This window comes from Osmerus eperlanus, chromosome 8 (genome assembly GCF_963692335.1).
Source record: "Osmerus eperlanus chromosome 8, fOsmEpe2.1, whole genome shotgun sequence".
In the NCBI taxonomy this organism is placed as follows: Eukaryota; Metazoa; Chordata; class Actinopteri; order Osmeriformes; family Osmeridae; genus Osmerus; species Osmerus eperlanus.
Genome location: NC_085025.1, coordinates 13,025,684 through 13,050,110, shown reverse-complemented (window position 1 = coordinate 13,050,110; position 24,427 = coordinate 13,025,684). Strand labels below are relative to the sequence as shown.

General features: G+C 41.6%; 2 protein-coding genes across 5 annotated transcripts; both read left to right on the top strand.

Annotated features, from left to right (window-relative positions):
- The first annotated feature begins 673 nt into the window (after positions 1–673).
- On the top strand, positions 674–6,162 carry batf (basic leucine zipper transcription factor, ATF-like). The gene is made up of 3 exons (XM_062467550.1): positions 674–961; positions 2,341–2,445; positions 4,980–6,162. Exons 1-3 carry the CDS (start codon positions 896–898, stop codon positions 5,181–5,183), a joined length of 375 nt encoding a protein of 124 aa, XP_062323534.1. The 5' UTR covers positions 674–895; the 3' UTR covers positions 5,184–6,162.
- Positions 6,163–6,499: 337 nt separating this feature from the next.
- Positions 6,500–24,220, top strand: flvcr2b (FLVCR choline and putative heme transporter 2b). Of its 4 annotated transcripts, none has more exons than XM_062467519.1 (11): positions 6,500–7,528; positions 12,294–12,435; positions 14,721–14,861; positions 15,905–15,972; positions 16,792–16,895; positions 17,443–17,553; positions 18,770–18,875; positions 19,223–19,334; positions 20,609–20,664; positions 22,181–22,369; positions 23,100–24,212. In XM_062467519.1, the coding sequence occupies exons 1-10, from the start codon at positions 6,944–6,946 to the stop codon at positions 22,265–22,267; spliced, it is 1,512 nt and encodes a 503-aa protein (XP_062323503.1). In that variant the 5' UTR covers positions 6,500–6,943; the 3' UTR covers positions 22,268–22,369; positions 23,100–24,212. The 4 variants fall into 4 exon arrangements, with proteins under 4 accessions (XP_062323503.1, XP_062323504.1, XP_062323505.1 ...); XM_062467520.1 differs by having other exon boundaries at positions 6,501–7,528; positions 22,193–22,369; XM_062467523.1 differs by lacking the exon at positions 6,500–7,528 and adding an exon at positions 10,489–11,639 and having other exon boundaries at positions 22,193–22,369; positions 23,100–24,220.
- The last annotated feature ends 207 nt before the right edge of the window (positions 24,221–24,427 follow it).

Below are 24,427 nucleotides of genomic sequence, written 5' to 3'. Positions count from 1 at the left end.
GGGGGGGGGATTGGGGGGGGTTGGGGGTGATTAGCATGCAATGGTGCAGGGTACCAGACTGGTGTTCCACGGATTCCACGGAATTTCGCATTGGACTGAGAAGAAAAACGACTTCTCCATGTTCATGAAAGCCGTCAGCATGGATCGAGTGTGTTCACCAGCCAGTGATATCATCGTATGCTGTTTACAACACATGGCCATATTTACCATGTTATGACTCAATGGATAAATTAGCAGCATTCCCACAGTCGCTTACATTAAATGTCTTCACTGTTGACATTTTCACTCCTAATTCATGAAGCTGTGTAAAATTGGTGCCTGGAATGTTTCGCCTTGTCAATTCATCTACTGAGAATTACTGTGAGAACGTCCTTGCGCCATTTCAGAAATGGGCTTTTTCTGGGGTTAATTTCACACTTAATTCTCTCGTACTGTATGTTTGAATGCAAAGTTTCCATCAGACATGTGACTTCCAATTTGGTGTCACTTACCCCCTGTCTTTACCAGAAACCACATCACATACTGCTAATTAGGAAGGCGGGCTCAGTCTCACTCTGTGTGCGTGCAATTTCAATGTGTGCTGGTGTGTGTGTACGTGTGTGTGTGTGTGAGTAAGAGAGAGGGAGGTAAAAGAGGAGAGCAGAAGTGTGTGAGCGAGAAAGAGAGAGAAAGAGAGAGCCAGCAGAGGCGAGAGAGAGGGACAGAGGAGAGAGAGAGGGACAGAGGAGAGAGAGGGAAGAAAGGAGTCATTACTCATTAAGCGATTTGCCAAGTTCTGCTCAGCACTCGCTCTGTTTCACACACGCACAAACACACACACGCACGCACACTCAGACACACAAAAACAGAAAGCAGAAGTGAAGAGCGCAAGGGGTTTCAGCTGTCGTGGTTGGCTATGGCACAGGGCTCTGACAGCAATGACACAAGTTACACTAAGTCTCCATCGCCCGGCAGCAAGCAGGTAAGAGATCTCTTTCACTCGTCCCACTCTTATGACTACATTTATTTAGTTATGTGTTGTACAATGGGAGTTCATATAGTATATTTACATCATCACCAACTGCTCTAGATGGCTTAATCTGCAAGCGGATGTCAGTGTGTGAAAACAGTTTGCGATGCCGTGTGGGTATAATGCCATCAGGTATTATACGTTGAGTCTGATATTTGCTACACACATCACCTTTGTAACACATGGTGTACATTTTACGTGCTGAACAATGTGTTTGAAGTGTTGTCCATCACATCCTTTGAGGAGTCAGGAATTGTATCAATACAGCTTGAAGCTCTATGGAGATTAAAACATATTTTAACAGTTACAGGAAAAGGCATGACATGTTGTTTATCATGGTTTTGGAAGTAAAAAAATAGTAAAGGTCAGCTATCTTAGAGCGATAATCAAGTCAGTGGTATATTTTGTCGTTGGTCTACAATACAACTTGTGAAAATGGGCTTTCTAATATGCAATATGGAACTGTGGCCATTTCAAACACAAACCATAAGAGCCGAAATGTTTGACTTTGATGTTTTAGTATGGTTCTGGTACAAACTGTCAGCGGAGTCTGCAGAATGGTTGAGTCACATGGAGTGATCTTTTAGCCCTTCAAATACATATTGTTCAGGGGTGTGCATGTGAGCCCTGCTGGGGCCAGCTTAATCACTGCTCTTCTTCTACCATGCTGGTGTACTTTGAGATGCCATTGCATTCTGTAGAAAAGATTTCGTTCAGTAATGCACAGTGCTGCTGAAAGTGTGAGTCAGCATGGCATCAGCACTTAGTTATTCTGATACTCCAATAACTGTCGCTTTCAGGACATGAAACCTTGTGTTCTCAATCCATTTACTGATCATTCAGACACACCCTGACCCAACCCCAGCCTTTCCCTCAGATGACATTTCGAGCCCGTTCAGCTCATTCAGTTTTTGCTTTGTGATAAGCCGCAGGATCAAACCACCTACCAAACGACTCGACTTTGACATCCACACCGTACCTTTTCATCAATGAATGCTTCCTTCTTCAGCCCTGAATACAGCCAGCCATCCCCGAAACCCCAATAGTCTAATCCACAAATCCTTCTCAATATAGACCTCAGATGTTATGACTGAGCAAAATACAGCTAGCTTACATAGAGAGAGCCAGGTCTGAAATAGCTTAGGGCACCTTCCAACCCTCTACTCAATCCACTGGGTCTGTAATAAGATGTCATTGAAGGCAGTTTCATTCCACGGTAGATGCAAAGTTTGCTGATGCAGAGATGTTTTCTGTTTAAGTGATAGGGGCCGTCCAACTGCATCTTGGTGGCATCTTGGATTCGTCATAAATCTTGTCCCTCTCTGTCCTAGGGCTCTTCGGATGACGTGAAGAGAGTGATGAGGAGAGAAAAGAACCGGATTGCTGCTCAAAAGAGCAGGATGAGGCAGACTCAGAAAGCTGACAGTCTACACCTGGTAAGGACACTTCCCAACATTGGACTGCACTTCAGATGCACCAAGTTAATACCTCAGAACAGTGGTTCTTCAGCCCTGGTCCTCAGGGACCCCCTACTCTGCATGTTTAGATGTTCCCCTCAACACACCCGATTCAAATGAATGAGTTGTTATCAGGCTTCTGCTGAGCCTCATAATGACCCATTCATTTGAATCAGGTGTGTTGGAGCTGGGAAACTTCTAAAACATGCAGGGCAGGGGGTCCCTAAGGCCCAGGGCTGAAGACCACTGCCTCAGAATTTACACTTTTAGGTGTGTTTCATTGGTTTCAAGGTAGAGGTGAAGATAGGTGATGTGCACCAACATTATTTGGCAGCATTTGCAGGTGCTTAACCCAAATTGGGATTCAATAACAGTTGTCAAACACTGTAGACCTTCTAATACACTTATATTCACAAGGTATTGCACTCAAGAATAATTCTCTTTATTAGTAATTGGTAGCCATAATACATTTGGAGATGTATAGGTAGTTCACATTTAATGCAAAGTGGTTCTTTTGTGCATCCGTAAGGTGTCACATTCCAACCTCTTTGAAGTATCATATTGTTTCAAATATTTGACCCATGTGGCAAATTTGGCAGGACAAATCATAAGCGGCTTTACCCCTTGAAAATCCCACCAGTCTTTTACAGCCTGGTCTCAATCACATGCCAAGATTAAATATTTAGGTCTACTGATTTGTCTAAGGGAACTTTCCCAACCTTTATCCACCACCTAGCCTAAAATGTCATGTTCTTACAGGCACCTACGCTTCGAGAAACTGAGTCTGGGCTTTGGTTTGTATTATATTTACAAGGTGCTGGTTGACCATGTGGCGATGTGTCATGGCTTCTGTTGAGCTGCACACTTGGACGCTTTGCTGTGTGTGTTTGCAGAAGCCCATGGGCATTAATTATCAAGCGTGGGCGTCATTCCATTTAGAGCAGAAATCAGCACTAGTGGTTATCGCACTGAATCTAAATAACTGAATTGTGTTGTTTTCTGGGGGGTGTTTTTACTGGTGTTCTCTCATTACGGTAATTCTCTGTGGTGTTGGTCCACGTGATGGAGGGAGGGTCACAACAAAAGTACACACTCATTCCAACTGCTTTTTGGGGTGAGTGACTAGACACAATTACAGGTTTTTAGTCACCAACTTTCACTATAATCCTTGTTGAGAGCAGCTATTTTCACTTGTAGCTTCCACAAATACACTGCAAACTGATTGTACGCGGTCAGGAGACAGGCTAAACTGCTCCATTTGAAAACTTGTAGAGGATACTTTGAGTATCTGAATGTTCCAGATAATGCTTACAGAATATTGTACTTTTATTTCTACAATGGGCCATTCCTGTCACGCAAGGGCCGTCACACCTCCAGTGTTGAGGAAGCATGCCGTCGTTCACACGCTCTTCTAGAGCAGCCATTTCTTTTGAACTCCTTTGTGTGACCAGATTTCACTGTCATTTACCTTGGAAAAAACCCCATAGTGTGGGTGACAGTAGATTAAATCCATGTGAAAGGTTCCTATTGCACTGTTTTGTGAGGGTTGTCCATTTAGTCAAGAGAGAGAGAGAGAGCAAGAGAGACAGAGACAGAGAAAGAATGAGTGAGAGGGACGGGGGACCACTCCAGCACTCAGCGTATTTTTGTGGTTTTGGTTTCATCGCGTAGCAGAATAAACAGGAAGCTGAATTTTCCCTCAGAGTGACACGTTTCCTGTTTCCTGAGTTGTAGTTGAAAGTTTTTTTTCTCTTTCTCTCTTTCTCTGTCTGCAGGGTAAATGATTTAGTTGTAAGTCGTGGGCAGGGGAGATAGGCCATCATTTCTGGTAAAGGACGGATGGCAGTGGGCTGTGTTGGGCTTTGTGACGCGAGCAAAGGGATTTACCCAGGGTTATCTCTGACAGTAAGGCCCCTCATCTGAGTTCTGTGTTATCTTCCCTGACTCTATGATGACCTTTAGAAGACCCAAGCGGAACATTTTCTACCTTGTTATTCACACAGCTTGGCTAGAACAAGGCCATCACCCACAACTAGTAGCATCTTACATGCGATCATATGGCAACTGTGACGGATGTGACACATTTGCGTACATATTGGGACCAAAGACAAACAATTTGGCTATAATAGAACACAGGACATTCTCTGAACAAGCCCAATCATTGTAGTACTTTAAGGTTGGTATTTAGCTAAGATTGACTAGGAGACAAAGTTGTATCTGATGGTCGTAGGAAAAAAAACTAATGAAAATAAACGAAGACAAATAAATGAGGCCAACCAATCACAGATTCCTCTTATTTCAAAAACACCACACAGGTCCAATCCAGCAAGATGTTCCCCTGCCTTTAGAAACAGAAGAATGAGAATATATATGACACATACTGTAATTACTTGCTTCTTTACCATCAATGTATCTGTTTTCTATGTATTTTAACAAACTGACAAGCGACAGTCAATAAAAGTGATGGTACCGCACACCTGTCGTTAACTTACCTGAATGTGTGATTGTTTCAGGAAAGCGAAAATCTGGAGAAGGAGAATGCAGCCTTGAGGAAGGAGGTGAAGAGACTGACAGAGGAGGCCAAGTATCTGACCTCTGTGCTGAATAACCACGAGCCCCTGTGTACGGGACTGGCTACCCAAACCTCCGATCTACTTTACCCACCCCATGGCAGCTTTCACCATCAGCATATTGCAGTGCCGCACTACCAACACTGACCTTTAGGTGGCGCTATGAAGCCATGTAAAAGCTGAGATCCCCAGGTGAAAGTAATGTATATTACTTGACAGAACGAGCAGTGATGTGGATGCTAAATTGCCTCTAGATGCTCAAGCTCTGATCAGTGATTTCATGTTATCCTTACATTGGAGGAGATTTGGGGGAGATTAAGCTGATCTTGGAGATACATCTAGGGACAAGTTATCCACAAGGCACTGAATAAATGAAGCAGTCAGAATCTTGTTTATTTGTTGTATATTCTTCAGAAGTAACAGGTGACATAATTGATTGACAGAATATATTTATTGCCACATTTGATCATATTATGATTTTACTTTTTTTTTTTATGGCACAAGATTTGTAAAATGATTTAATTTTATGTATCGAATAATGTCTTGAAATACCAAGTAGTCCATGTTTACACGACCGAAAACCAACATGAGGTGAAATGTTGATTGTTTTTTGTTGTTGTGCTTTCTGAAAGATTGTGCGTTATCTTGTTTATTCCTTTCGTTTTGTCATGGAGATCTATCATTGTATTTGTGTTGTTGTTCAGTAAAATTGAAAAGCTCAGGAAAAAGAAGGAAAAGCTCATGCACATAATATCTGATAAGGCTGATTGTTCTTGAAGAACTACAAATAAACTGGTAAAAGTTGAGAATGAAACAGCCAGCAAGACGAAGTGCTGTGGCGTACGCAATTGTGCTGCTTATTGGTCCACGTGTATGCTTCCTTTAAGTCATTTTTTGACCATTATTCTTTATTTGCATTGTGTGTGATTTATGTGAAGAGTCTCTAGGTGGCGCTGTATACATGCAAGAAAATGTAAGGTACAATGTACATCTGTTTAATACTGTATGTGTTAGCTCTGAGAGCTCGGCAATGCGAATGTGAACTATTATAATGACTTATTGAATGTTTGATTGTATTAGACTGTGTTGAATAGAAATAAAGTCTAAACATAATTTTGAAATGTTATATTAAGGTTTTGTGGAACATTTTGAATTTTTTCGAAGTCTAAATTAAGAGGCGAAGAGGGGCATGCTAAATATCACGGTATCTATTGCACCATGGTTTAACCATCGCTGGACTTTCAGTAAACGCTAAAGGATTTTTAAATGATCACACTGGGTTATTTGCATGTTTGGTGTGTTACATTTCTGTCAAAGATGACTGGCACACGCACACTATAGTCTCATCCTTGTTTTACAGTCAATACTCAACTGGGGCTCAACTCCGCCCTCGAGAGGAGCGTGCCAGTGGGGCGGTTGCCTTCGCGTGATGACGTAAATTGCTGTAATTTTGCGCCACTAAGACCATGCAGACTGTATAGCTCTATCAAACTGTATTTTTTTTTTGGGGTGACCATGCGGTGGAGAAGTCAACATTGCAAGAAAGTAGATAGCGTGTGGGAAAGGGCATTCGTGGGGAAAATCGATCAGATTTAATTCGAAATTGTGTTTGTCTATAGTTGACTAAAAGTTGTTTCAAGACGGGAAACTGAAAATCTTCGTAAATTAGTTGACGAAGAAACACAAACATATTTTTCGGGTACATTACATCAGACTAATTACACAACCAAGCGTCGTACAATTTTTGTGAAAAATATTAGAACAGCGTGTTGCCTATATCGATTGTCGGTTTCTGACTGGTGAACGTTTAAGAGGAGTAGTTACAGTTGCTAGAATTAACTTTGAAGAAACAGTTACAGGCAACTGGCGAGTCGATTGTCAATGCTTGTTGCTTGTTGTAGTTTAACATGGGCGAAAAAAACAACATCGATGGTGAAATTAAAGACAGTCAAACTATTACGGACGTGGAAAAACTGAGAATGATACACTGCCTCGAACCCACCGTACACACAGAACAAGGGATAAGCTTGAATGTCAACGAACCGTCTCAACCCACTCGTCTATATAAGCGGCGATGGTTTATTGTATGCTTGTTTAGTTCCTATTCTTTGTGCAACTCTTTCCAATGGATACAGTACGGAATAATCAACAATATCTTCATGCGGTTCTACAATGTCAACACTTTCACTATAGACTGGATGTCTATGATCTATATGTTAACTTACATTCCATTCATATTTCCCGTGACTTGGCTGTTGGATAAAAAGGGACTTCGGGTCATTGCGCTGGTGGCGACGGCTTTGAATTGCGCTGGGACATGGGTCAAGGTAGCCAGCGTCCGACCGGACCTGTTCCCAGTTACCATGCTTGGTCAGTTTTGCTGCTCCTTGGCGCAGGTATTTATCCTCGGGATGCCATCGAGGATCGCATCGGTGTGGTTTGGGTCAGAGGAGGTGTCAACTGCATGCTCCATTGGAGTCTTTGGAAATCAGGTATGTTTCAACTTTCAAGTTAAATATTGATAACATTGACTTGATAACGTATTCAGTAGTAGCATTCGTTAAACATCCCTGTTAACTGAATGCTATACTGACATCCCCATGTTTCCATTTGGCGAGTTGCGCAATTACGCACAAGTGTTGAGGACGTGATCGTCAGCCTCGACAGTAAAGGTTGACACATCATTGCTATGAAATGTATTCCAAAACGTGCACATTGACTGGAAGTTTAATGTAGAACATGCACAGATGTGTGTTTAAAATGTTTAGACCATATCAAACTCAAGTGGGGTGTCAGAAGACTGAGCGGTTAGGGAATCGGGCTACCAATCAGAAGGTTGCTGGTTCGATTCAGGCCGTGAAAAATGAAGTTGTGTCCCTGGGCAAGGCACTTCACCCTACTTGCCTCGGGGGAATGTCCCTGTACTTACTGTAAGTCACTCTGGATAAGAGCGTCTGCTAAATGACTAAATGTAAATGTAAGTATTTAATGCAACATATATCTCCATATTCTTCTAATTGTGTCTATGATCGATAATGCACGGTGCCCGACAGGTGCAAACGCTGCAACTTAAGAAAACACATGCAAATAGACAAAACACAAGCACATTAAGAAAACATCTTCATTAATTTGACGACACATGCGCAGCATTCTGCAAACGCGCTGCAAATACACAAAAAACAACCAAATACATAAACGAGCTGCAAATATAGAAACAATGCAAATGCACACAAACCCCGAAAAAAAAATGCAACAAAAAAAACGCTGCATCCAGTTTACACAACGGAAGTGCTCCAGGCCTCTAGGGGGAGTATTAAGTGGAACAGCTTGATTTTCGACCCCACGTAGCAAGAGAGAGAGAGAGAGCAGATGAGAGGTTTGTATTGGAAACACTCTTTTAAAATAGCCTACTGTAAAAGAGGAGGACCAAATGTAAAAATGAATACTAACCTTTTTATGTCGCCTCTTTACTTCATTCTGGTCCCGTTCCAAAAACAAACCTCTCATCTGCTCTCTATCTGGATCGAAAATCAAGCTGTTCCAATTAGTGCTGCCCCTAGAGTCCTGGAGCACTTCCATTGTGTAAACTGGATGCAGTTTTTTTTGTTGTTGCATTTGTTTCAGGGTTTGTGTGCTTTTGTTTTTGCATCGTTTCTATATTTGCAGCGCGTTTATGTATTTGGTTGTGTTGTGTGTATTTGCAGCGCTTTTTCTGAATGCTGCGCATATGTTGTCAAATTAATGAAGATGTTTTCTTAATTTACTTGTGTTTTGTCTATTTGGATGTGTTTCCTTAAGTTGCGGGGCATTTACACCTGACGGCCACCGTGGTAATGACCCTGATGAAACTACACTCTGCTCTTGTAATAACGTTATTATAATGAACAATTGATACGTTTAGAAAGTATGTATTTCAAATAAACTAAAATAGGCTATATTGACCGGTAACTGCACTCGTGAGCACTTGACCTGCCTCTTAGATCTTGGACCATATTTCTTTTTTTTTCACTAGACTAATCAGTGTATAGGGCCAATGATGGGACAACATTTAGCTTTCACTGTTGGGAAAAGAGAATCAGGACAGGCAAATATGGTATACTGTTGAGTAAGGCTCACAATTTAGCTTATCAGTTAGACACTGTATAGTATTAAACCAATATAAGCCTATAATTGTGACATTACAGCCATAGATAACTACTCCAAACAGACGTCATATCAACTCCATTAGACGCTGAAGTAATAATTAAACAATTACGTTTTCTGTCCCACTTTGGACAGGAAGTAGAAATCCTATCCCACTGTTGTGTTTGATACAATAGACAGGTTGTGTCATATTTTTTTCATTTCAATTAGAGTAGACAACATGTTTTGTTTTTTAACATAACTTTTTATGTTAAAACTTATTAAACATATGTTTTTTTCTTTTCCTTTTTTTCTGAGTGTCCAATGAACTCCTGACATGTCTTTGCTAAATGAGAGGTGGATATAAAGAGGAAAGACAAGGAGAGAGAGTAGTGATACAATACCAACCGTTTGGTCTGTCTCCAAGGAAAGCATTTGATTAGCATTGGAACATAACTGCTTCGCCCTACTTCCTTACAGCTAAATCTTTAAAAAAAAAAATATATATATATGTTCAGTATACAGCCACTGAATACCTTAGAGGCTTTATAGTAATATATTATACTTTATAACATATAACTTAAGACAGTTAAATAAATCAGGATCCAGCCCCAGGGCTTAAACTTAAACCACAGTATCATGGCATTTTGATGTCATTGGTTTTTGTCTTGACATTCATAGTTCATCTAATGTTTCTTCCAGCCTTGTGATCTCCTGTTGACTGTAATGGCTGATTCTGCTATCTTAAGAACAGGGAAGTATTCAGGCTTTGAATGCTTTGAATGCTTGAATGCTTTGAACAGGACATCAGCTAACTGAGTTGTTGAACAGTTACGTTTGTCCCATTATCCTTTGAAACTTAGTGATATCATTTCCAAGAAAGAACTTATTACTAGATTTTAGATGCTGTAATAGTAGCTTATGTTTTGAAGATGCACGTTTAAATCAGAAACCCGTTTAGGTTCAGACAGAACAACCTTTTGCAATTATGTTATAAGAATTTCCATATTGTTTTCAAACAACATTTTGCCTGACATGCAAAACATTGCATTTGCTGAAAGATTCTACAATAATGTTAATGTGAAGGATAGTGGAGGTATCACATTCAATGGGGATATCTCTCATCAGTAGGGACAGGGGCAGATGGATGAAGAATATAGTAGGAACATCTAAATAGGGAATCATTCATGTTGAAAGGTAATGGTGGAAAAAGGTATTGGTGGAAAAAGCTAGCTTGGTTGTATTTTTATTTGTGACATAACACATGGAGGCACTTATAATCTGTCAATGGCTGAACAATGGCCACAATACTAAGAAACATCAACCATTAACTTAAAATGACTCAGATACCCACATTTGTTTTTCTCAAAACCTGCCATGTTGAGGCACATTAGATACACGTGCATCTCTTTGTTTTCAATGATATACTGCATGAACAGATGTAACCTATTGCCAATGTCATAAGGGCTCAGATAGATGTAGCATCACATGACAAGGCTGGAGGTGATAAAAGGTGGAGCAGACCTCAGAGCTAGTACAAGCAGCTAGCTGTTAAAAATTCAGAGGGCAGGGAGTACTTCCTGAACGTCCCCCTCTCACACATGCAACGGAAACTGCATAGCTACTTCAGCTACAGTGGGAATCTGGCTTCATTATTCTTCGGACATACACAACAGTGTTCAACTTAATGAAGGTTGAATTTAGAACAGCGGCCTGCAGACTGTCACCTGGTTGGAGAAGTGTGGAATAAAGACTGACGGAGGGAGTGGGCAGAGGGGTTTCCATCTGCTTCTCAGTGTAACTTCCGATCTGCTAAGTAAAGCCTAAAACAGTATGTTGGACCAAAGTGTAGAGGTCAACATCTCTGGGACAGACTGTGTATCAAGAGGCAAGTGTCCACAATCCAAGACAGGAAAGAGTCTCATTCTTGGACTGGACTCCATCCAGTGGACTCCGGGACCGCTGGGCAAAGTCCCTATAGTCTCTTGGCAGAGCCCGGAGATGTCATGTGGTGACAAAGCCAAACTGGTGCCCAAGATGGAGACCAAGATCTACCGGCGACGCTGGGTCATGCTGTTTCTCTTCAGCGGTTTGTCAGCCAGCAACGCCTTCATGTGGCTGCAGTACGGCATCATCAGCAACATCTTCATGCGCTTCTATGACATCGACATGCTGGCCATCGATTGGCTCGCCATGATATACTTCCTCAGCTACATTCCGCTCATTGTGCCTGTCCTGTGGCTCCTGGACAAGCGGGGCATGCGCGAGGTGGTTCTGGTCGGCGCCGCTTTCAACTGCATCGGCGCGTGGATCAAGATCGGCAGCGTCGGCCCGGGGCTCTTCGTCGTCACCTTCCTTGGCCAGTTTGTGTGCTCTGTCGCCACTGTGTTTGTCCTCGGTATCCCTTCTCGTCTGGCCTCTCTGTGGTTTGGCCAGGGAGAGGTGTCCACGGCCTGCTCTATTGGCGTATCGGGGAACCAGGTTGGTTAACTGTAAACGTTTGACCCCTTTCATTGGCGTATGTCAGCTTGAATTGTGCTCTGACGTAGCGGTCTCTCTAGCTGTCTCGATTGACTTGAATTATTCTCAATAGACGTAGTCTGTAGTAACGTTGGCTGTGTGGATGAAGCAGAGCACGGTGACATGGTGTTACACCTAAACAACAGATTTGTAGCACACTTGTCAAATACCCAACACGGAGGGATGATGTTGCGTAATTAGCGAGCCATGTTCTGCCATTCTGGCTCAGATGGAAGGTCTGCGCTCGTTCCTCCTCAGAGTTTTATTTAGTCAAATCTCACTGCCGGGAACTGAGAAGATGTGTCTACGGCTTAGGGTATGTTTCACACCCCATAGACACCAAGTTAGGTCACACGGGAAATAGAGGCCTTCTGTGTGAGCTGTGCAGAATGTGCTGTTCTGATGCTACAGTACTGTACATTACAGTACGCAATTACCTTCATTTTGTTTAAGTAGTTTGGGGACCCCTGCTCTACAACAACCTCTACCCCCCCCCCCCCCCCACCACCACCACCATCTCTCTTTCTGTCAGCCAGTGAACACCACATAGTTTGGGCCACGTCGCTGTGATGTGTATTAACTTCAGATGCACCCTCTTTGTTTCTGCTCTCACAGCTGGGTATTGCCATTGGGTTCCTTGTGCCACCTATTCTTGTACCCAATGTTGAAGACATGGAGCAGCTTTCTTATCACATCAGGATCATGTTCTACATAACAGCCGGAGTGGCCACGTTACTCTTCATTCTCGTTGTTACTGGTAAGTACTCTTAGTTACTGGAGGTTAGCTGTGGTAAGTACTCTAGCCATAGTAGGTGTGGTAGGTACTGTAGTTACAGTGAGCTTGGTGTGGTTAGTGCTGGTCGTTATGGGAGGCTAGCTAAGTACTCACATTTTGGGGGGGTTAGGTGTGGTAAGTACTCTAGTTATGGGGGTTAGGTGTGGTAAGTACTGTAGTTATGGGGGTTAGGTGTGGTAAGTACTCTAGTTATGGGGGTTAGGTGTGGTAAGTACTCTAGTTATGGGGGTTAGGTGTGGTAAGTACTCTAGTTATGGGGGTTAGGTGTGGTAAGTACTCTAGTTATGGGGGTTAGGTGTGGTAAGTACTCTAGTTATGGGGGTTAGGTGTGGTAAGTACTCTAGTTATGGGGGTTAACTGTGGTAAGTACTCTAGTTATGGGGGTTAGGTGTGGTAAGTACTCTAGTTATGGGGGTTAGGTGTGGTAAGTACTCTAGTTATGGGGGTAGATGTGGTAAGTACTATAGTTAGGGGGGTTAAGTGTGGTAAGTACTCTAGTTAAGGGGGGGTTAAGTGAGGTTAAGTACTCAAGTACTCTGACATTGCAAAATGGGAGAGTAGAAGTGAAATTTGGAGTTTAAGCTATTTCAGCGTGTGACCTTGAGTTTACGTTGCTTCATGCCTGTGTTTCCTCTTTCCTTCTTACCTCTCTCAAGTCTGTCTTCAAAAAGCTCTCTGCTTTGGCTTGTGTGCTTCGCACATTGGTTCGCTGTCTACAGGGAGTCCCAGGTGATGATGTAATTGAGAGTGCTTTAGCCTCCTGTCAATGAGCAACATTCAAAAGTCACAGAGAGAGCAGACCTGGCCCAAATCCCCCAACACATTCAGCATCTTTCCCCTTGGGTGGGAGGGTGTTGAAAAATGACCATTATTGTGACGGTACTGAGTCTGAAAGACGTGATTGAAATGGACTTGGATTTCTGACCGCTTCCAAACAGCCCCAAGCCATTTTACTCTGCACTGAGCCAGGTCACGAGCAGGAAGAAGCGAATGGATACAAACTTCTGTTGTTCTGTTGGGGGGGGGGGGGTGAAGTTGCATTCTGAAAGACAAAAGAACAGTTGTGTGTGTGAGCTTTCAGTTGTAGTACAATGCAAAGTGCCAGTCACTCGCACTCACTTGTAGTATGTTGTTAGTCCACATGTCTGTATTCTTCTGACTGTAATCGTGGATGATTCAAATGCATTTCTCTGAATGGGGTGGATAGGGTTAGAATTTGTTTAGATATTTGAAGTTTTATTCAATGACACATTGTTCAAAGTTTTTTGGGGGGGACTTGGCTGTTAATGAACAATTTCTGCCCTTATGTTGTACTTGTTTGCTTTACTGAGTGACCTAATGATACCAACTGGTCAGCCAAGTCTGTCTGATGCCTCATGCGATGTCTGGTGTCCTACTGGGCCATCTGGGGTTCTGACTCATGCCCTGGAACTTGGAACTGTTCTCAGTTAGGGCTGACAAAGTTCTACTGCTGACTCAGATGGAACTGTCAATGCAAATGTGGTTGGTTGCTTCCACCAAAGCGGTTGACAGCGAGGCCTATAGCAGACAGTTGTCTGAAGGAACGTTTGTCAGCGCAGAAGAGGATGCAGCATGTATCCAAGCTTTCACGTGGTTAGGCTTTAAAGCAGTGTTTCTCAACTGGTGGGTTGCGGCCCAAAAGTGGATCGCGAGCTGGTGAGGAATGGGTCGTGGATGTGTTCTTTGGCTCTGATGACCTAATGACCGAGGAGAAATGTGGGTTGTGAGGTTAAGCCAGCTGAGAAACACTGCTTTAAAGTCTATGCTGGCCTTGGCCCCTTCACATTACATAGTTTCATATCATACAAATCACTCACTACAGTTCTTCAAAATAACTGAAGTGATGAGGGGAATGGATTGGGTTTCATAAGGGCCTTGCTTGTACTGAAGACAGTTTACTTGTCAGTTCACATGTTTGCTATTCAGCCACTCCAGGGGAGATTAGTTTGATGTGAAGAACCATAAATATACACATCTGCTCTGTCTTGTCCTGTAAGGGCTCTGCAGGAACCCACAGACCCAGGGGTCCTGGAACTTGGCCAAAATACTAAAGGCTTACAACACTTCCGGGAACGTGTTCATTTTCTATCATAAGAAGTGCTTAATGTGTCTGTCAACTTACTCTGCAGTCATACCGCAGTATGAGTATGAAGTCAGTTCTGGTTCCTCTTTCCACCATTTGAACACATGATGTCAAGGTCTTCTGTCTGGTTCTTATGTGCCAGTGTTCCAGGAGCGCCCTGAACTTCCACCTACCCAGGCCCAGGCCACGGCTCGGAGCATCCCCCCAGACCAGTACTCCTACACTGCCTCCATCCTCCGGCTGCTCCGCAACAAGCCCTTCATCCTCCTCATCATCAGCTATGGTTTGTCTACCAGCACCATTATAATCAACACCACCACCATAATTGTTACTCTGCAATAATCATCATCAAAACAAGAAGCAGAAGTTGTCCTTGAATACTGTTGAATATTGCTACTTATTTGTGACATTTTGGCTGTATGTTATGACTATGCTTGCTATAGGAAATGAAGGCTTGTACGTTTAATTACGGAACTGGTCCAGAATTTTCAGGAACCGCCACAGCAGTGGTTTGATAACCATCAGTGGTGAGCTGTTCTTTAATGACTAGCTGGTTTATTGCTGCACAAGTGAAGTCATAAGTTTGGAACATTGATAAGAATTAAGTAAGAATCAGGCACAAAGAGCATCATGGAAAGAAACAGTAGAGGATATGTTTGCTATGTACACTTTGTCATTTCCTAACCTAACATTGTAGGTGCTTGTTTGACCTACAGTATCAGCTCATTATCCTACATGAATGCGTTTGTTATATCAATGTAAGCAACTTATAAGCAGTAAAATTCTCTACCACTGAGCTATACCTATAAAACGTCTTATCCCACAAGGTTATGAATTTAGGTAAAGGTGATTCAACATAATCATGGTAGTGGTTAATGCTTTTATTTTGTAATTATTTTTACTTTCACACGTACAGATTTGTTTGCCTATGAGGTTCAGAGTTTGCTATGTCTTTGCAAATGATTAATAGGACAGGATACGACTAAAGGCAACCCCTAGAGATTAGATAACATGAGTGACCTGCAGGTCAAAATGAATTGACTTTCACTTTATTCAACTGAAATCCTCCTTTTATTTCCCCTTAATTAGCCTGTGGGGCTACTGTTAGGGCCTTCATGTCCCGACTGCTTTGCTCTATGCGTGCGTCTTATAAATGACACAAACGACACTTAGATTCTTCTGGTGAACTTAATGCTCTTTGTGCCTGATTCTCACCCCCAGCCATACCTTAACCACAGACGACAGCAGATCCTGACTGGGTGCCGTTGGCAACACCGAATGGCGTTGCGTGGTACATCTCACTCTGTAACTGTGTCTCTCTCACAGGACTGAACGTTGGTTGCTTCTACGCTGTGGGCACTCTGCTCAACCGCATGATCATTGAACACTACCCTGTAAGTCCTGGCTGAGTCGACCTGCGACCTGAGCACCGCCACTTCCACCTGTTTCCAAACATTCCAAAGTCGAGTGTTGACGGGGGGGTGGGGGGTGGACCGTGAGGGAGGGAGGGCAAGAATATTCTCAGAATCAGAATTGTTTTTTATTGCCATGTAAGTTGACACAAACACATTTACTGTGGCAGGAAGGTGCATACAAAAAACATATACTTAATTTGAAAATGTATAAATACAATTTGAAAAGTCTAATACTAATACTAAAGAGTCAGGGAGTCAGGTGGCTGAGCGGTGAGGGAATCGGGCTAGTAATCCGAAGGTTGCCAGTTCGATTCCCGGTCATGCCAACTGACGTTGTGTCCTTGGGCAAGGCACTTCACCCTCCTTGCCTCGGGGGAATGTCCCTGTACTTACTGTAAGTCGCTCTGGATAAGAGCGTCTGCTAAATGACTAAATGTAAATGTAAAGAGCGAAACATATCCTAAAGAGCTAAACAATGTAGATATAAAATAGATATAAATAAAATATGAAATGTTACAAAGTTACAAGACATGAAATCGGGCAGCATAGTGCAAAATGTATTGCGCAAATAGGTGGTGAATGGACTTATAAATATAGATAAACACCCCGACTCAAACACTCTGACTCACCACCTCGGTGACTCCAAGGCCAACATTACTTGAATCAGGCAAACCTCAATAGCACAGCCCTCAATAAAGTTTTATGCCCATAGTTGCAATCAGATTAGAATACAGAAAGGCTTATGGCTGTGTGCCGCACTCTACTGACCCCCCTCACCCTCCTCCCTCCTGACCGCAGGGAGAAGAGGTGAACGCCGGGAGAATAGGCCTGACGATAGTCATCGCAGGCATGGTCGGCTCCCTGATCTGCGGCTTCTGGCTCGACAGAACCAAGACCTACAAGTAAATCCCCCCCCCCGCCCCCCGTTGTCTTGTTTCCATCCCTCCCGCCCCCTCCTGAATCAGTATCTGAACGCTGTTGTGTCTCCTGCGTCTTGTGTGATGTTACAGCTTTGTTGACCCAGCTGCAGCTTTGCTGATAGCACCCCGAGCGCCTCTGATCTCTGAGCCCGGGGGGTCACCGGCCATGTGCTCACAGAGATCCTTCCTGGGGAACAGCAACCCCCCTTCCTAATGGTGCCTGTTGTTCCTCGTAACTGTTCCTAAAAGTGTTATGAGAAATGTCCGAAATGTGCATGTGCTCACAGAGTACATGATGGAATGTGAATGTCTTCCTGTCAGCTCTGCCAGCCAACATTAAGGACATCTGAGCGGTCAATATGTGGTGACTTTGAAAACAGACTGGTATTTATCCTATTGTTCAAAGTTGTTGGTTCCAGGGAAAGAACATGTGTAGGGAAAAGAAGACTTATGGAACTTAGCGTCTTCTCTGAAAGTTTGATTCTACTACGTTTTTCCCTCATGTTTTTGCATCTGTGTACTTCCCTAGACAGACCACGCTGGCTGTGTACCTCATGTCACTGGTGGGGATGGTGGTCTATGCCTTCACTCTCAGTCTAGGCCACCTGTGGGTGGTCTTCATCACTGCTGGAGCTCTCGGGTAATACCACACTCTACATGACACTGTACAAGAGAACTTGCGGCCCAGTGGTGCTGTTCAAAAGCCTTACACACTGGAACGGGATTGCACTCCTTTTTACATTCGTCAACTGCAGTAACAGACACACAACAGTGAAATAGGAAGCTGAAACGGGAACTAGGGCCAGGGTAGAAGGATCTAGATAAACGTTGTTAGCATGTCATAATGGTAGCCAAATTACTTCACTGTATTTGTGCGTTGCTGTGTTTCTTTGAATACAGTTTCTTCTGCTATGGAAAATAATTAGTCATTATAGTCAGTGTGCCAGAAACGCTAATGCTTGTAAACTATAATTTAAAGACTCCAAACGTCTGTGGCAATGATTTACTGTAGTGTTTATCTACTGGTCACCTTTGGTTTGTTGTCTGTTCTGATACATGCTTGTCTACTGTCTGTGAGAGCTGACCTTTATACAGACTGACCTTGTATTCTTACTAGTTTGCCAAAATGACCCTAATCTGTGCATATAACCCAATTATAGATGGTATGTTGAGTCATTTAACTGTAGATAAGTATACTTTGTAGGTAAGGACCTTTTTCACACGTTTAACTTTTTAGTTTAACTTTCAACTGCTCTTTTATCTTGTTTTATTCTAATGAAGTACTTAACCACAGTGTTAGATGACAACATGACTACCAACATGGTTGTTGACAGGTTTGTCAGCTAAATGTGCAGGGATTCATTTATTGTTAAATTCAAAGTACAATCATCACTAATAAGGTATAGTGCCCTTTGTAAGTAAAAAGTTAAACATCAATGTCAACAGCACAGCATTCTCAGAAATGTTTATTCAGGGGGCTATTCCAGAAATCAGGTTATGTGACATACCCGGGTAAGTTAACCCACCAGCTAATTAACAATGTTGCATCAACTTAGTGGCAATGTTGCTACAACGCTGGGTGTCAGCTGGGGAGTTAACTTACCTGGGTATATCACATAACCTGCTTTCTGGAATACCCCCCAGGATATTTGTGCCCCTGTTTTGGTCAGCTCTCTACATAGCAACAACCATTTCCATTCTTGATATGAAATGTTTCATCACACACTATGAGTATAAGCAATCTGGCCACTGGGCCTGATTTGCAGTATTATCATAACCGTTTCATAAGCAGACTCTCTTAAATGATTCGCTGACTGATGTATTGATTGTGGCATGTGGTTTCTCTCTCCGTCTAGGTTCTTCATGACAGGTTACCTGCCCCTGGGGTTTGAGTTTGCTGTGGAGCTCACCTACCCAGAGTCAGAGGGGACCTCGTCAGGTCTTCTCAATTGCTCTGCGCAGGTGAACACACACAGTTCACAAAATGTATCAAATGTGTTCACAAGTCAAATAACTACTGGCGAATCGCTCACACATACATACTTTGTACACCTATTAATGCTCATACGTTTTAACACTGCGTTTGACTCACTGTGTATATCAGAATCAAAAGGACTACAAACACATCTGATCTGCTTGCATATAAACTACTGAACACTGTAAATTCATTACCCACACACATTTATAACTGAATGATGTCTGTGCATGCATTTGACATACATTTTATGCCTCAGTGTGCATGTAAGTGTATCTGTTATGTGCACGTGGTTTTGAGTCTAAATGCCTGTAAATCCATACGTCTACCACAGGTGTTTGGGATCATCTTTACCATCTGCCAGGGAAAGATCATTGATGAATATGGCACGTTGGCAGGCAACATTTTCCTCTGTGTCTTTCTCCTCATTGGCACTATAATGACAGGTAGACATTTCCTTTTCCTGTCACCGCACGTGAAGACACGTATTCAAGTAGGTAGCGTGTACCCAGAGGTGCACATCCAGTGGTTCTGCAGTGAGAAGGTTCTTTAGTTCAGACAAAGCGTTTGTAATGGTTACTGTGTAACTTTTTCCAGTTGAAGTACTTCAAGGTTAAGCGTTATTACTCAAATACAAAAACAGTGTTGTTCTTGTTGCATACTGTTTTTTTTCCATGCCATCCATAAAACAGATGGTTGTCAAGGTTCACACCATGACGGTTAAAAAACACCCCAGTTTTACAGTATTTGTACTTGGAGGAATGTATGTTTTTGTCATAATATTTTCTTTTGCAAAGAACAATTCTATGAAACGTCTTTTCGTCATTCATTGAAATTGTCATAGTTCAGGTTTACCTTTTTACTCGACCTATTCTAAACTACAGGTTATAGCTCAAGTTATGAATATATATGGCGCCCATAATTAGATATAGTCTGTCACAGCACACACTGTCTCCTTGCATTTGTAAAGGAAGGTAATGAGTTCAGTACGTTGATCATCATCATTACGTTGAGCATCATTTAAAAGAATATATATATATATAATTCTTTTTTAAATATACAATTATTTAATTATTTTGTAGTATTTGGTGTGAAAACCAACGTTTCATGGAACAAGTAACACAATCGTGTCCATTGTACTGCACACTCTTATGCATGCAATATACACACAAATGTTGTCAACTTTGGGGCCTAACTGAAAACCACGTCACTTCACTCGTATAGTAGGTTAGTTTAATCCTGCCCCCTAGTGGATGCCCTTGGAACATAACCTGCTAATGCCTGAGAAATTCCTTACAGTGCATAGTTGCATGGGTGCATAGTTGTCTGAACATTAAAGTGTGTCCTAATGCAAATATACCTCATACATTACATACATTTACATTTATTCATTTAGCAGACGCTCTTATCCAGAGCGACTTACAGTAAGTACAGGGACATTCCCCCGAGGCAAGTAGGGCTACATACTGTACATTTCTCAAATACCACACAACTAATAGTAGTTCTATCCAAGCATCAGTAACACAGTAATAGGCGCAAGCTGTTATTTGTGTTATATTTTCAAGAATTTACGTTTTTCGGTTGTTTACATCTAAGTACCAGCATTGCAAGCTTTCAGCTTGAAAAATAATTCAGCTACAATAACCACCCCCTTCCCCTTTCTGCCTGACACCTGCCCACCCTTACCTAACTACTCACTGTATTCCTCTGTTTACTTCAGGTTTTATCAAGTCTGACCTTAGGAGACAGAAAGCCAACCAGTTGGCCAGAGCAGCGGTATGTATCAGTGTATAACTACTTGGGACGGGTTACGGGGTATCAGCGATTTCTTTTGGAGAAAATGAAATGCCTATTTCAAGGGGTCGCAGTAGTGGAATTTACACTACTGCAAAGGTTACGCTACATGTAACTATGATCAGCATCTCACTGAATCATTTCTTTTAAGAGGCCGTACCGCTTCAAATCTAATGTTCTATCCATATTGCAACGCTAATGTGCTTGAATAAAGTGAGAAGCTTTAATGCATGGTGATATACAAATAGTTATTGATACTATATTACTCAGTGTTCTGTAGAAATTAAAAGATGATTTAGGACTTTTATCTGAACTGTTTGACTGACTACTACTTGGTGTTTCTGGAGAGTCAGTTGGAGTGACATACTCTTAGCAACAACATTGTGAACTTGTGTGCGGGGCATGTGCAGGGCGAGTACACGATGCTTCGAAGGTCACCAAAATGTATTTTGTACCTCCAAGAATAGCCTGTCTCGTGTCACTCACCTGCCTGTCTTGTTCTCCCCAGCTGCTTCTCTGTTCGTTGTTATGAGTTGTTGTGGTGCAGTTCGGTAGTAACAGACAGCACCCCTTTACACATACTGTATGTAGTCACGCTAGGGGCTGCTAACATGCCCACGGATACGTGATCATGTGTTTTAGTGGATCTATCTACAGCTTGAAAAGTATTCTGAAGGTGGTATTATAGCCTAGTTTTATGAGGCACTAGCCTTACTTGATTACCAAAATGCTTTGGTAAAGTGACTAAACATCACTTTTTTCTGAGATTTTTTTTTCAACAAACCAAACTTAAGTCAGGATGTTAAGGGGAAATTATTTGTCATGCAAGACCGAAAAACAATGGAACCTTGAAAATGCTAACGCTATAAAAGTTTTGTTTTGTGACAGTCACTCTTATTATCCAAACTTATTACTCACATTGCTATTTATACTAATCTGAAATTACGAGCATAAGACAGTCTTTTACATTTAATGACATTGATTGAAATCACGCAGTTTAATCATGAATTTTTACGTTGATTTTTCTTCAATCAACATGATGACCTTGAAATAATGTCAATTCCAGCATATTTCAACCTAAGAAATTGGAAGGGAAGAGAGAATACGGAAATCTGGTAGTAATTTAGTGACTTGGTACTCTACAAAAGTTGAAGTTTCTGGTGTAGTATGAGGTTCACTGTCACAGCCATGTTTCACAGCGTGGCCGATTAATTTTCAAGAGCTATCAAGTAAAAGCCCAACACAAACTACAATTCTAGCCTTGCTCAAACAAGCTAATTGCGAAAGTAACATGTCAACTATTATGGTAATTATGGGTTTGGACTTTCCCAGTTAACTTACATATGTCAATTTTAGGATATACCTTGGTATGTAACCCCATAAACCGAAAATATAGGAAGCTAAAGCTGGTATTGCAGACAGGACTCACAAGGAGAGACTTGTGCTAGCTCCACCCAGTGGACTGAAACTGCAACTCCGGACATTCTGTGACCCGTAGCTGTCGTTCCAGGCGGATGGACAGATTGCGGGGCACGACTACGGGGCCACGGCTCTAATCAACCCAGCACCGCCTCCTCAGGCTTGATCATTAATCTCACCCATCTACTCCCCACCCCCCCAACCCCACCCCTCCACCCCCCAAATATTTTGTATTCTTCTTCTATGCTCTACAAACAGATGGTCTAAGGTAGGGGCAAATCGAAGCACCCACAATCACCACACCCTTCCCTGTGATTCTATCACATCTGTGCACCCTTACCTGACCTCTCACCTTTCCTTTGATCTTACACATGTTAAAGATCCTCAATCAGTCAGGCACAGCCACCTTAGAGCTCTTCACTTCAAACCAGTCATGTGTTAGACAGAGGGACATTTCACAGAGGATTTCCACAGAAGTTGCGATTGCTGTCTGGCTCAGTTTGTTGTGTTGAATTGTAACTAGTTAAGGATTTTTTTTTAACAGCCAGTGTACATCTGTGGGCTAATGTATTGAGCCTGCTCTAAAATATCCCTCATTCTGAGGACATTTGTACATGGTTTGGATTGGACGTAACTTAAATGAATACCACTTGATAAGTAAATGACCAGTCAGAGCGGTTCCGTTTGCTCTAATAGGCTAGAATAGAATTGCAGCTCCATACAGTAGGGTGTCTGTGTTATATTTTCATTAATCCCATGTCCTTAAACATTTGTTATTTGTATGCTGTGATGCAAATAGTTTACTACACATTTACTACCTTTAATGCTTACTACCCTTAGCAACCCACTAACATTAAATGTTTTATGTGTAGGTTGGAGATTTGCTGTTAATTAGTACGAGACAAAGTTGCATTTACTTATCGCTAGATTGGTTATAGGAATTCAATAGCTAAATAAAGTCATATTAACTTGTTTTTTAAAATAATTTTTGTTACCAGGAACCGTCTGAAAATCAGGATGGAATCGTGCCTTTGCCTGCAGTTCTAAATGAAGCAAAGCTTTAGAATATGTGTTGTAAATTACCAGCATGTTACAAAAATAATATTGTATTTTTGGATAATATCTGGGGAGGAATATAGTGCTATAATTCTATAGAGATTCTATATTGTACTTCAACTTTACTGCAGTGTTTATTACATTGCTGATTGACAATATGGAAGATTTTACATTTAATTTGTCCTTAAAGTTTTCTAATTAACAGTAGTTTAAGTAAGCATTTGTGCTGCATCTTACCTAACATTTTTTACAATAACACCTCAGATAAAAATACAGGATTGTTACTATGACAACAAAGCTTTTATTTGGAGTCTTTTACAATACTGATCAAATTCTGATATTAATTGGTATTTATCAATGTGAATTGTTATTACATCCCATTTTTCAATGTGTAGCATATTGTAAGATATTTTTTACTACCTGTAAAAAAAATATATATATATTTAGTTTGTTATAGTTACAATACACAAGATTTACTGTAACTGCACTTTGGGTGGTGTATGTCGGTTCTTCAAGAAATATATAATAAAAAAAACACTTGAATCTTATACTTAAATGTCATGGGTTACTGTGTAAGTATGCAATACTGTCCTATGCAAATACTACTTGTACCTAAAGAAACAAAACTATTGCAGAATCTCTTTGTGACTTTTCTGTTCTTAAGTTGTGCATTTGTTTCAATGTTTGCTTCCATAATGTGCCACTAGAGAGCGATATTGCCATATAAATGAGGATGCAATAAAAAAATGTCCAAACATGGGGTAATGATGAAATCACATCACTTTAAAACAGTACAGAATGTGAGAATGAGTTAAAGGTGTGAAATATCTGTTCAAGTTAAGCATCTAATGTAATGACATGAAAGTTGTAATACTTATACTTAATCTGGAGCCTCATTTGATGTAAATGTCATATTGTTAATCTTTCTCTAACATCTTATGCCTTTGTGTCTACTTAAATCAGTCAACAATGTAGTCTTAGTTAAGGTCACCGGTTTAGTCAGGCTTTTATTTTGCAGCAAAGCCCCATAACTTGTAAAGGTTGTCTTAGAAGCCATATTCACGTGATTATACCCGTAATCATAATAAAGATATACCAGTGGTCTTCCACCTTGGTCCTCAGGGCACCTCTGTCTGGCATTTTTTCGATGTTTCCCTGCTCCAACACACCTGATTCAAATGAAGGGGTCGTCATCAACTTCTGCAGAAGTCTGATAACAATCATTCATTTAAGTCAGGTGTGTTGAAGCAGAAAAATGTCTAAATTCGAC